This window comes from Miniopterus schreibersii, assembly GCF_964146895.1.
Source record: "Miniopterus schreibersii genome assembly, chromosome: 13".
NCBI lineage: Eukaryota > Metazoa > Chordata > Mammalia > Chiroptera > Miniopteridae > Miniopterus > Miniopterus schreibersii.
The window spans coordinates 16,720,940-16,733,508 of NC_138113.1; the positions used below are offsets into that span (position 1 = coordinate 16,720,940).

The window sequence follows — 12,569 nt, forward strand, 5'->3', positions numbered from 1 at the left end:
ACCGAATTATTCCAGATGATGTTGCTCATGTGAAAGGCCATCTTTGTCTTTAACAAATGAGAAGAGCAGGTATTGATAAGTAATAAAATTCTCTGAAATATATAAGGGTGGTCAAGATCCTTTGAGAATTTTAAACAGGAATCGCTAAAATAAGCATAATGCTCACCCTCCCCCCAACCCCTGATGATTAATAACTTAAGATGCAAAAGAATTAAGTGACTAGCACCGCATGTGCTAAGAGTAATATTGTTTCCCCCGGTCCTCCTCAGATAATCCGGCCTTAGTGGGTAAATTTATGGTCATGAAACAAATGTAATCAAATTTTGTCAGGATTTTAAACATAAGTTACTGGTTTGTAACTAAAGTAGCACTTTACTTACACTAGAATGAATGACTTTTTTCCAAATTAACACTAGAATGTATGACTTTTTTCCAGAAGATATTTAATTTGTATATATAAAATTACCAGGCTGACGGCTCACTAGTTTTATTTTACTGTTCCTTAATCTTTTATCTTTTCAACTTAAAATCAATAACCATTTACTTTCTAAATGTATATTCTTAGGGCAATAAAACATCAGCCCTTGCATTTTATTACTTTTTTTTCCCCACATTGGGTTATCTAGTCAGCTGGCCAGATCGGTGGCTCTGCCGTTCCATCGGCATAGTCAGAGTCCAGGCTCCCCGTGGGTCCGCACGGATGGCCTGTTTTGAATTGCCTCGCATGAATCTGCAGGAACGGCCGCGTACTTCACCGCTGTCGGCACACTGCTGCCGAGGCGTGACCATCTTAATACAGAATCTCCGGGTAATTAGCCACCGTGGTGATGTGAGAGCCTGATTAGTGCAGCATCTTTTCTGGTGGAATAGTTCATATGTATTATGTTGTTAGGATATGTACAGCCCAGTCCCTACCATATTTTTGTCATTAGCACTGTGTTACTCAGGTGCAAATTCTGCAGATGGTTCTGTGTTACTATGTAACCCTGACTATTCCCGTCCTCCTGGTAGCAGCCACTCTCAGTCGCCGCCTCATTGGTGATCATGAATTTGTATCCATTTAGATACTCATTTTACAAATACTATGGAATGCCTGTGTTGAGCCATGGGGATCCCCAGGTCAATGAAGATAGACACAACTCCCGTCCTGTGGAGGAGCAGTAATCGGAAAGAATGGCCCAATGATCCCGTATTCTGCATTTTAGTAAATAATGACGAAGTAAGAGAATTGCCTCTAAGGAAAGAATTAAGAGCATGTACAACCCGGGAAGCTTTAACTAAAGCGGCAAGTACCCCTGGTACCACTTGTCCTGGGACCTGAGGGCAAATACAGGAGTTTGATTAAAGGAGGGGGAGTGGGGGAAGGGACTTCTCTACCACCAGTGGCCCAAATTCATTGGCGGGACACCTGACTGGACTCAGAGGTTCGGCCCAAAGGTGAAGGGCTGTTGTCCCTGCTTTCTCTCCTAAATTTTTAGACCGAGGCTCGGCATTGCTTAAAACAGCTAAGCTATCATAACTCACAGCAACCTCATGGCAATTTGCAGAGCCTGGTGCGGACTAGAGAGTGGATTGTCCTGATTTTTAGCCAAAGCAAAAGTTGGCATTGGTCACTCTTATAAAGAAATTACTCCTGGGCATGGATGGCCCAGAAGGGTCACCGAGGAAGTAGCTCTCTCTCGCCATCTCTGACCTGTGTGGATGTGGTCTGTGGATCCGTGCCTAACCCTGGGCCTAGAGCACGTTCGGCGCAATGGCACTGTGCCTGCTTTTCAGCTGCCTTTGGGACTGGTAATAGGCGACATGGTTACACAATTTGAAGGAGAAGCTGTGGACCCATTTCATGGTGCTGACCTCCTTCTGCCCTCCAAGGGGCTCTAGTTGTCAGACTTGCTGGCTGTAGGGTGTATTCCTGAGGCAGGTGGAAGGAGGTCGTGACCGTCAGGGCTTCTGATTCACTGTGATGAATGACATGGTTCTCATGACGTTTGCTAGGTAGGAACGTCATGGCCTCCTGAGTCGCGCAGGTGGCTAGAGGCACTTTCTCTTACCTGCGAATGGTGAGATTTCTAAACGAGGACCCTCACTGACATTTTCCTCTGTTCTATCCCAGTGATTTTTCTGCTTAAAGTTACACTTCTCATGTAGTTTCAGTGGAAGACAGGGCCCAAAGGGATACCCGGGTCCCCATTTCCAGTGGTAACTAGATCTGGGATCCCTCTGGTCAGTCATTATTTTTTTGTTGTTGTTGTTAATGCTCACCTGGGGATATTTTTTCCATTGATAGAGGGAGTAGAAGGGAGGGAGAGAGAAACATCAAGGTGAGAGAGACCCATCGACTGATTGCCTCCGACACGCACCGGCTGGGAGTCGGGGGCAGGGGGGTTGACCCTGCAACCCAGGTACAAGCCCTGGACCGGGAATTGAACCCTCAGTGCGTGGGCTGAGGCTCTAGCCACTGAGCCACACTGGCTAGGGCTGGTCAAAGCCTTTAAATAGGGAAGACATGTGACATCTGTGTGGGCACCTCCTTATGAGTGATGTAAGTTTCTCTTCATCTTTCAGCTGTTAATGTGAATGCCTGAGCGCTGGGATATTACATGTAGGGGTTCCGGGGTAGGTGCGCTGGGAATCTGTTTGGGTATTGATCGCTTAGGACGGCGTGTAGCTGCAAGGAAGAGAACCCAGCTGCCGTTTTTAAACAAGGAGAGCTTTCTTTTAGATGCATTACAGGAAGCTTGGAGGCAGGTGTTTATTACCATTAATGCAGTGTCTTAGTGATGAAGGCCTTTCTCTGACAGGTAGGATAACAATATTGCAGCTGCAGGTAACACACTCGTATTCAAGGCAGAAGAGTGTGGAAGGATGGCAGGAGCACCCCCTCCGCCCTTTGAAGAAAGTGAAAGCTTTCCCAGAAATGCCCTTATTAGCCGTGAGGTCCCATTAGCTGCAGCCAGGTGACGTGGCCACCCCCAGTCACCAGGGAAACCGGAAAAGCAGGGAGCGGGACGGTCCTGCTTGACTCACACCCAGTGACTCAAGTCCTCAACCACCCCCAACAATCAGGACTTCGGTAGTAGAGTAGATATTGTGCAGGCCACCAACAGAACCTCTCAGCAGTTCCTCTGTGGTCCTTGTTTTGCTTTAAAATTCACACCCGGGCTAACTGAGACCTGCTGTTTCGTGACCGAGGCATTTCTTTAAGGAACGTGGCACACAAAGCCACGGCGACCGAGCGCGCTTTCCGCAAGGCCCTGTGGTGGCCGGCAGCGCCGTCTTCTCCCCTTGACCCTCGGTTCGCTCTTCCAGATGCACCCCTGCAGCCCGCCGCGCCCCGTAATGACAGCGTGCCGAGCTACTGCAAGAACGATGAAGGAGACATATTCCTGGCGGCTGAGTCCTGGAAGCCTGACGTCTGCACCAGCTGCGTGTGCATGAATAGCCTCATTAGCTGCTACTCCGAGTCCTGCCCTTCAGTGTCCTGTGAAAGACCTGTTTTGAGAAAAGGCCAGTGTTGTCCCTACTGCATAGGTAAGACCAAGAAAAAAAACCCTTTGTCTCTGCCGGGGCCACCAAATCTACACACTGACAGCCCTTTGCCCAGATCCGTTAATAGTTTTGAAACCTGGTTTTCTGGTTGACGTGCCACACAGAGCCAAAGTAGTCATGCCAGGCTGGGGAAAGGTGGGGAAGACGTGTTCCCAGGCTAACACATGCTGAGAATAAAATGCTCTCGGAATGTCATGATGTTACGGCACTGTCCTGTTCTGTGGGGCTGCTTGGCATTTCAGGATTTCCAAGATCAGAACTCTCTCCCCGCCCTGTGGTTCACAGCCATCGTCTGTTCCTCATAGAAAGACCACAGCGCTCAGTGCATAGAGCTTGCCTCTGCCTTCAGGTCAGCTAACTGCAAAATGCTAACTCAGTCTCCCAGTTATCTCCTCTATCTGCTGACACTTAATTGATTCTGGTTCAGCCACACATTGTCCATCTTCAGGGCCTAGGACACAAAGTGAGGCCTGAGTAACAGAGCCCTCTCTTTTCTGGGACCCGTGGGGACACGTCTTGTGAGCAGAGGACATACGTATATTAGCCCCTGACATCTATACCAAAACTTGTCCTGTGGGCACAAGCCAGATGCTGTCCTAGAGTCCAGAAGGCAATGCTCAGATAGCTGGCAGCTCTGACACAGGCACAGTCCCTGCTCCCCAGGCTCTCTGCTGTCCTTCATTGCTTTTGTACCAAGTAAGGCTCATAAAGTCACATGAAAGACTGGGATATCTCCATCCAGGAGTGAACCTCTAGTCAGAGTAGCAGGTGGGAAGTTAGGCAAGCTGTATTAATTGTAAGCATTGTGCACTTTTTTGTTGGAGTTTTGCATGCTTTTTAGGTACAAGTGATTGCATGCATTTGGGGTGATACCTGAGGAGGGGGAGAGATCTTCTAGCCATAGCGCTCTGTAGCAGTTCCCATGGATGAGCCCATGAATGGTGCTCAGGTGCATATTGGCCGTGACTCAAGCTCATCAGGACAGTTTCCTCTCCTTGACTGTGACCTGGCCACTAGGCCAAGGGCCACTTACTCTGAGTCTCATTCTAAACATTGGTATACAAGAGATGGAAAGATGTTTTAAAAACATAATTTCTGCTCAGGAATTTTACAAAGCTCAATTTTCTCAGTGTAATGGTCAGGGAGTATTTAAGCTTATGTTTGAAAGCTGGATTCTCTTTCAATAGGTTGACCATCTATGTAATTTATTCTTCAAACCATGATGCTTTTGAGAGTAAAAGAAGATCTATTAATAATTTATGAAGGGAGAACAGCTGTAGACCAGGAGTGTCCCAAGCAGATTGGGACATGTGGTTGCTCTCCCTCTTAGCGACTGGATGTTGGGTTCTGCCGTAGCACCCGTAAGCTTTGTACCTCCTAAGGGGAGCCAAAAATATACCAAGGCATACATCCAGCTTAGTGCTACTGGTCTTTTCAAAGAGCTGACCAAAATTCCTACAAAAAATAGCACTGCCTTTGGTGAGGTCTCAATACCTCGGCTGCTATTTCAGGCCAGGGGGTGAGAGGAGGCGGTGTACAGCCAGTGTCACCATATTTAAACTTCAGAACGTAATGCTGAAAGAAACAGTTCATGAATCAACCAGGGGTGCTTGGCTCACGCTCAGCTAACTAGGGCCCAGGAGGCCTGAGACTTCTGGGTCACCTTCAAAGGAATCATCTAGCAGTGAATCTTCCTGTGTTGAAAGTTCTTAGATTATTTTGTTTGGATAGAAGTCCCTGTTGTGTTTTGCTCCTTAATTGATACAACTGTAATTAGTAAATTGCCCAACTAGAAAATTTGTTTCCAAAGGATAAATGGTAAATCATTTCTCTGTCTCAGAAAACCAGTTTAACAAATTCTGACCTATGAAAAGATACCTGCAAGTCATAGTATTCTCTGTCTTTGCTTTTTTAAAAAATTTATTTATTGTTTGTTTTTGTATTTCCTGTTCCAGTTTCTGCTTCGTTTAGATTGTCCATTCTTTAGTGTGAGGAGGGAAATACCAATATGGTTATTTTGACTTTTAAGTTAAATTGCGAGCACTTTCACTAAGTCATGGTTCATGTAAGCCCGTAATGGTGTACTGGAAGTGTTGTTCCTGTTACGTCTCCCCCCACGGCTACGCCCGCTCCTCACTGACGCAGGTGTAATTGTACCCCGTAAACCTGTGACTTACCTTCTGGGAACACTGAGCGTTGCTGAGCGCACGGTGTGCTGCTGTCACTCATTCCTCTTCATGCTTCACACACGCTGTTTTATTGTTGAAAGAGTCATGAATCCCCTTCTGTATTCATCATGCTTGCTTGGCAAGTCGCCTTGACCCTTGCCCCCGTGGCCAAGCTTACCAAGTCAGGCTCGGGTCATGACTGCTGTGGGATTTTCCGACTCTCGAGTGTGCTCCCTCCCTCCCTCCGATTCGTTCTCTTACAGTTCCCCGTCCATGGCCCCTCTGAGGAAGGCACCAAGCCTCGCGGTCCTAGCACACCTGCAGGCAGGTTCTGTGCCTCAGTGGCAAAGCCTCCATCAGCCTCCAGAGATCACCTAGCAAAGGGAAAAGGTGGAGAAGCTGTGGTTTTTGCAGGTCTCTAAACACCCAGTTCCTCCAGTGGGTGGGCACCAAGGACCAGGGTGGGCCCTACCCCCGTCCTCTGCTTTCCCAGATAAGCTGTTCCCAGGATCACGTGACCTCACCGCGCCCGCACAGCTCCTCCCTGGGTGAAAAGTCTCCCTAATTAGTCAAAGCGCCTCAAACCTGCCTTTAATCTGACCTCTCTTTTTTATAAAACCCCTAAGCATGCTGGCTTTCACCTTGTGAAGCATTCTTTTCTCTTCCCATAAGGGAACTGAGAAGTGGTGATCCCTCTAAACGTAGTGTAATTACGAGTCTTTGTGTTGCTTTCAGCTAAATTATCCAGCGGCTAATGTGCGGTAATCACGCGCCTCTCTGATGTGTGAAGGCCTCGTATTGTGTGTGCTGATTCAGGAGAATGCGTAACAGGCGTAATGAACAGGATTGAGGATTAATTTTGTAAAGTGAGCGGCTTTGTCTAATTGCTTATAATACCACAGTGACCCTCAACTAACAAATGATTAATAATTTTCGTCTTCAGAGAGGCAGTGTCTGTACTTCATACCAAGTCAGCCTGTTCCACAGCCTCCTTTTTGCTTGGATGTGTTTAGTTTTTAGGTGCCTTTCCCGAGAGATAAATATATATAGTGTCTCTTTGGAACATCTTTCGATCCTTGTGTGTTTAATTCAGCCCAGGAATGAAACACAGTAAATGCAGGGGTGGGCAAAAGTAGGCTCACAGTTGTGAGTACACTGGACACAGCGTCGTCTTGTATTATTTACTAATTATTGTATTATTTGTATTATAACTGTAAACCTGCTTTTGCCCACCTCTGTATTTAATTTTATATCTCTTAAGATCTACAACCCACGGAATTACACGTTGTACGTTTTTAAGCCATTTATGTTATTACACATCTTCATTGGAAGATTTTTCACAGCTGTTTCTCCAACGTGTTTTCTTAAGATTAAAAACATCTTTGTGTTGGAAAAAGAACTTACTTTGGACCCAAAGGGTTATCCCCCCACCTCTGGCCCCTTCTAGCTGCGTGTCTGTGATATGACATAGCCCAGCTCAGCTTCCTCACCTGTGAGATGGGAACAGTAATATTGTCTGTGCTTCACTAAAGTGCTGTGAGGTTGTTAACCCACAGCGCTGGAAGTGCTTTGTGAACGGCAAACATGACGTGAGTGTGCGCTGGCTCAGTACAGGCACAGCTCTTTAACACGGGTGCAGCTGGTGGGTGACATACACCTAGTGGAGTCTGGTTACTTCACTTTAAGCAGAGCACCGGCTCCCTTTCTGCAGGAGAGGCCTAGTCGGAGCATCCCAAGGGTGAGCTTTGAAGGACGGGAGAATTTTTAAACAAAGCTTTGGTGGGGCACCTCGCCCCGTGCACTCTCGGCTTGAATGGCCCGTGACTGCTCGGTCACCTCATTGTGACCTTGGTGGAGGAGCGGCTTCCTACGGGTTTGTAGCGTGCCTGTGTCGTGGCTGTCCCTGTCCACAGACCTCGGAGGCTCACTGCTCTTTCAGGCCTCTGGATGTCGCCACAGGAGAGAGTGGATCTCCTTCATTTTTTGTTTGTGAGTCCGTGGACTTACTGTGCATGATCCGCTGTGATTCCTGGAAACGGTGCGTGGCATTTCTAATCAAGGCAGACTCCTAGGAGAGAGACCTGCCTTGCTTCCTGCTCCCTCCGTTCTTGTGGCCCCTGCACCACAGCCCTGGTGGTCACAGTCGGTGCTGAGGTGACTTAAGGGAAAGGAAGGCAAGTGGGGTGCTTCTCTGTGTATTTAGAGGGTGTGGGACTGATGACACTCTGCTAACTTGGGAACAGGGCTAAAATTGTTCTGCAGAAATAACCAGTGTTTGGTTTCAGTTCGTTTAGGTCTTCCCTCCACCCTAGGACACATCTCGTTTAGCGCAAGAGCAGCTCTCAGTGTCCTTCTCAGGCCCCCAGCTGTGTAAGCAGAAATTCACGTTGCCCGGGTTCACTTGGGGAACCTCTGAGTGGCATCCTCCTATTTCAGAGCCATCTGTTGCACAGAAGGGAGCCTGGCTCTGTTTCCAGAGAGACCCCCAGCAGGTGCCCCTCGCTTCTATCCAGGAGGCCATCCCTGATTTGGAGCCCTCTAAAAGTTGGGGAGTAACCCCCTCTCGGAGGGGTCCCGTTTCTGAGGAGGAAATGTAATCAGGCTGGAAGTCACACTGCAGACCCGCTGGAGGGGCTGGCGGAGGGTTCTGGAGAGCACATGGCTGTGACAGGATGGAACGCTTCCTGTAGCTACAGAAACTGGCCACTGGGATGTCCAGGGGCTTCCACCTCAGGGTTTTCTGGACACGATTCTATATTTGGACTCTTACGTGCCTGCCGTTTGGACTACATTCCGTATTTTCAAAATGATTTCAGTGTATTCTCTCCATATGCCTGTGGGTGCACTGTGCATTGTAGGCCTTGTGAGAAACGAGACTCATTTAAAGTTGAAAATGCAATGTTGCCTTGAAGTCCTGTCCATGAAGTGCTTACTCACCCCGTAACAGACGCTTCATGCAAGGATGCAGGTCTGCGACTGAGAAATCCCCTCGTCTCTGCATGTGGTAGGAACTGGCCAGAAGTCACTGTGTTTGCCGTTTTGATGAGATTTCTCTCCTAAATAGACCTGGACTGCCATCCTAAGAAATAGGCAGAATAAAATCAAGCGAACACGGGCTTCGGAGAAAAGTCTTACACCTGTGGTCAGATCCGCTCTGACAGCAGTTAAGACGCTAGAGGGAGAGGAGTCGGCCTTCAAGGCAGCGTTTGCCTCGGTCTTTTCTTTTTATAAAAGTGAGTTAAGATCAGATGTTTCATTTATTAGAAGCTAAAGGTTATAAGATAAAGCGCTCAAGTTTTGAGTTAAATCAGTGAGCAGTTTGTGCGTTTTCAGCCCAAGCCCTTCCATCCTTTCCTGACAGCATCACTGTGTTCGGTCTCCGCCTCGCGCAGGCCGCCTGGACCGCCGCACCGCTTGCACGACTTAGCTGAGTTATGACGTCACGTCCACTCAGCCCGTGACGGTCCAGGGAGCCAGCGTGTCCCGTCAGCGTCGTGCCTGCGAGTCCCTGTGCTCCTCGCACTGACCTGCGAAGTTTTTGCTCATGTTTCTCTCTGTTGCGGTTTCTACTCGTCTCGTTTTTATGTAAAAACGTGGGTGGTTTCTCACTCGGGGGCGAGCAGATCCTGTTTATTCCCCGAATGCAGACTTCACGCCAAGCACATGCCCGGTTTGAGGTACAGAAATGAAGGTGGTGTCACAGGCCAGGGCCTTCGGTGTCGTGTCAGTTAAGAAAGTAAAATATAAATAATAGAAGTATTTTATTCCTTTATGGGCGTGAGAGAAAGAGCGTCCTGACGCATTGTTCCAGTTATAAGCTAAAATTCTACAGAGTGCGTCCCCTCTACTCACCCCGTCAGCCGTGTCACTGGGGGGACATGGCCGCTCTTTCCACGCCCCCTTCTAAGTCTCGTGTTCCCCATAGTGTACCTGGTACCTTTTTATACCTGCCTAAGTCATCTCTTTTAATCCCTTGAACCTCAAACTTAAGAAACCAAATTGAAATGTAATGTTATCTATCCAGTGTATACTACAGCAGGGTCAGCAATTTGCATGTTTTTTCAAGAACGTTTGGCTCATGCATTTGGATCTGGAATCACACAAGAGCGACGGAGCCCCTGGTCTAGAAGCCTCTCGGAGGGCGGAGACCTCACCTGCTGGGTACCACTTTTAGATACTCACTGGTGATGCGTAGCGTGGACCGGCTCCCCGCCCCACCCCTGCCTGCGTGGGATTATTTTGCGGTGGGACTTATTTGGAGAGTGAGAGCTGCATTTAGTTTCTCGGCCGCTGGGATCCCAGAGTAAATTACTTCTCAGGACTAGAAATAGTCCACTGGAGAGTTGAAAGAACTGATGCCATTTCTAAAGCTGCCTGACTTCCTCCCAGGAAGTCACGCCTGTGCCAGGACTGCGACTCCATGGCCACCACCAGACACCAGCAGATTTAGACCTGGAGGGTTTATACACGAAGGCCGTGTCCTGGCAGCAATGGAAAAGCCCAGCTATAGCATAGGTTCGAGCAGAGTGTAGATTTTCTGTGTCTCCGTGGAGGGGGTGGGGGGTCGCGAGATGCTCTCCTTTCCAGGGCCCATGCACATCTCTCCTCATGGCCGGACGCACAGCAGCCTGAGCCACCCCATCAGTGACTCCTGGAGGCCCCAGTCGGATCTTTAGAGGGGAAGAAAACACCACCTTTCTAGATTGTAGGTTTTCCGCAGCTGTTAATTAGCTTTATAGTGTAATTAGCGAAACAGCTCAAGAGGAAAAGCAGAGTCCAACTGAATAGCCTGTTACGGCTTCTTATTGTGGAGAGAGAGGGTGAACAGTTGGGGCGTCAGCCTGAAAGGAGTTGGCATCTCAGGCCTTTGCTGCCTTCTCATACCCTTGTATCACCCAACGAAGGAAAGTGAAAGGAAAAACTCCCCACACTGAGGATTACAAACCCCACCCCGTAAGACGTCGCATATTTTTACTGTAGCCATAGATGGTGCAAGGTAATGTTACTTACATTTATGTCCAGAAAGGTAAGACGTGTCTGAACATCAGGCGCCACTGGAGAGCCCCCCCACCCCCCACCCCGCCTGGGCACAAGCGCTCCAGGGCCGGACACCCTGGGGACGCGCCTGCAGAAGCGAGTCCCCACTCCTGAGCAGAAACTTTGTTTCTCAAAGAGGCCAAAAGTCATTTCAGGCCGAATCTGATGGGTAAGACGAATCTGATGGGTAAGACGGAGCCCAGAGCTGCAGAAACCAGATTCCAAAGCTGATCTACACCAGGGCGTGGCCACAAACCAGCAGCCGTCTTCCTGGCCTGTGTGAAAGCAGCTGGCTGAAGGGACGTCCCGAAGCTCTGAAGCGGGGCGGCGTCCTGGGAATGTTGATGGCCCTCCACGGCGACCGCTTCAGGAGGGTCGCGTTTGATTGGAGATAGCACTGCGCACAAACAAACAGCGGAGTTTGTTTTTAAAATAAGCATTATTGTATTAGTGTCGCACCTCATGTTCCCCCCGAAACAGCCTCTCTCCTGGGGGTGGGGGCCTTAACTAGAGATTAACCAGAGATTAACTAGAGATTAACCAGAGATTAACTAGAGATTAACCAGAGATTGGCCTACGAAGGCTCACGGTCCTCGGTGCAGCCGCTTCGTCGTCTCATTCCCTCACAGCCCTGGGCAGAGGTGCGGTGCAGTCAGTGGAGGGCCAGTTTACCTTTGAAGACAAAGACCTGAAGACCCAACAAGTACAAGGGGTGGGAACCCTAAGCGCCCACTTTCCAGAGCAGTGAGCAGTAACGTCGGTCGGTGTGGCACAGGTCCCTGCCCAGGAACCCAGGAGCGTGGCCCGCCCCAAGGTGTCCCGCTTCAGGCCCCACCTGGCCCTGCCACTTCCTGGCCGTGCATCGTGGGCACGTGACGTGATCGCCCCTCTGTGGGTCCTCTGTAGAACTGGAGTAACACCCTGTCCCACTGGGCTCCTGAGAGCGAATGGAATTGGCCCATGTGAGATGCTCAGCACGGTGCCCAGGACGTAGCAGGCACTCGGTCAGGGGAAGTTAGGGTTGTCATTAGGTATTGAATAAAACTGTCGTCAGTGTAAGCAAACCAGCCGGAGTGATAAATATAACATCCGCATTAAATGGCACAGCTCACTCAATGGCCAAATATAAACATTTAGATTACTTTTAGTTGGATATTCCCATGTCTCTATTTCTACACCCTCTTCTGCCCCAGTGCTTGAAATGTGTTTTATTTTTGAATCCTCAACAGAGGATATTTTCACCATTGCTTTTCAAACAGAGTGGAAGAGGGGGGTGGGAGGGGGGAGAGAGAAAGAAAAACATCTATGTCAGAGAGACACATCAGTTGGTTGCCTCCTGCATGTTCCCTGACTGGGGCCAGGGATTGAGCCTGCAAGGGCGTGAGGAACGTGCCCTTGGCTGGAATCGAATCTGGGACCCTTCAGTCCAAGGGCCAATGCTCTAACCACTGAGCTAAACCGGCTAGGACTTTAAATGCTTTTATATGTGCTTTCAATTAGACTGTGCTGTTTCCCCCCAAAGATTACGGTGGCTTTATTAATTTATTATTTAGAACCTCAAATTGCATAAAATAGCCACCATGTTTCCCTGTAAACAAAGTAGTTTCTAAAACTTCCTGACAGAGCTTTCTCGGATAAACCCAGATGTGCCGTGGGAGGAAGTGGGCATGTAAGGACTAGGGGATACCAGGATCCATCAGTCATCCGAAATCTATTCCGTGCTTTCAGGCCTCTGTTTAGATCTGTGCCTTCCAGGTGACATTTAGTCAAAAGCAGAAATATTTTTGTAAAGCCTTATTAACTAAAATCTAATTA

At 48.7% G+C, this 12,569-nt stretch overlaps 1 protein-coding gene across 2 annotated transcripts in view; it reads left to right on the plus strand.

Moving 5' to 3' along the window:
* CRIM1 (cysteine rich transmembrane BMP regulator 1) overlaps positions 1 to 12,569 on the plus strand; it is a 168,011-nt gene that overhangs the window by 143,569 nt on the left and 11,873 nt on the right. For both annotated transcript variants that reach the window (XM_081156849.1, XM_081156848.1), the window contains exon 13: positions 3,310 to 3,531. In XM_081156849.1, the coding sequence (XP_081012975.1) occupies positions 3,310 to 3,531 (222 nt within the window). The remainder of the gene's footprint in view (positions 1 to 3,309; positions 3,532 to 12,569) is intronic.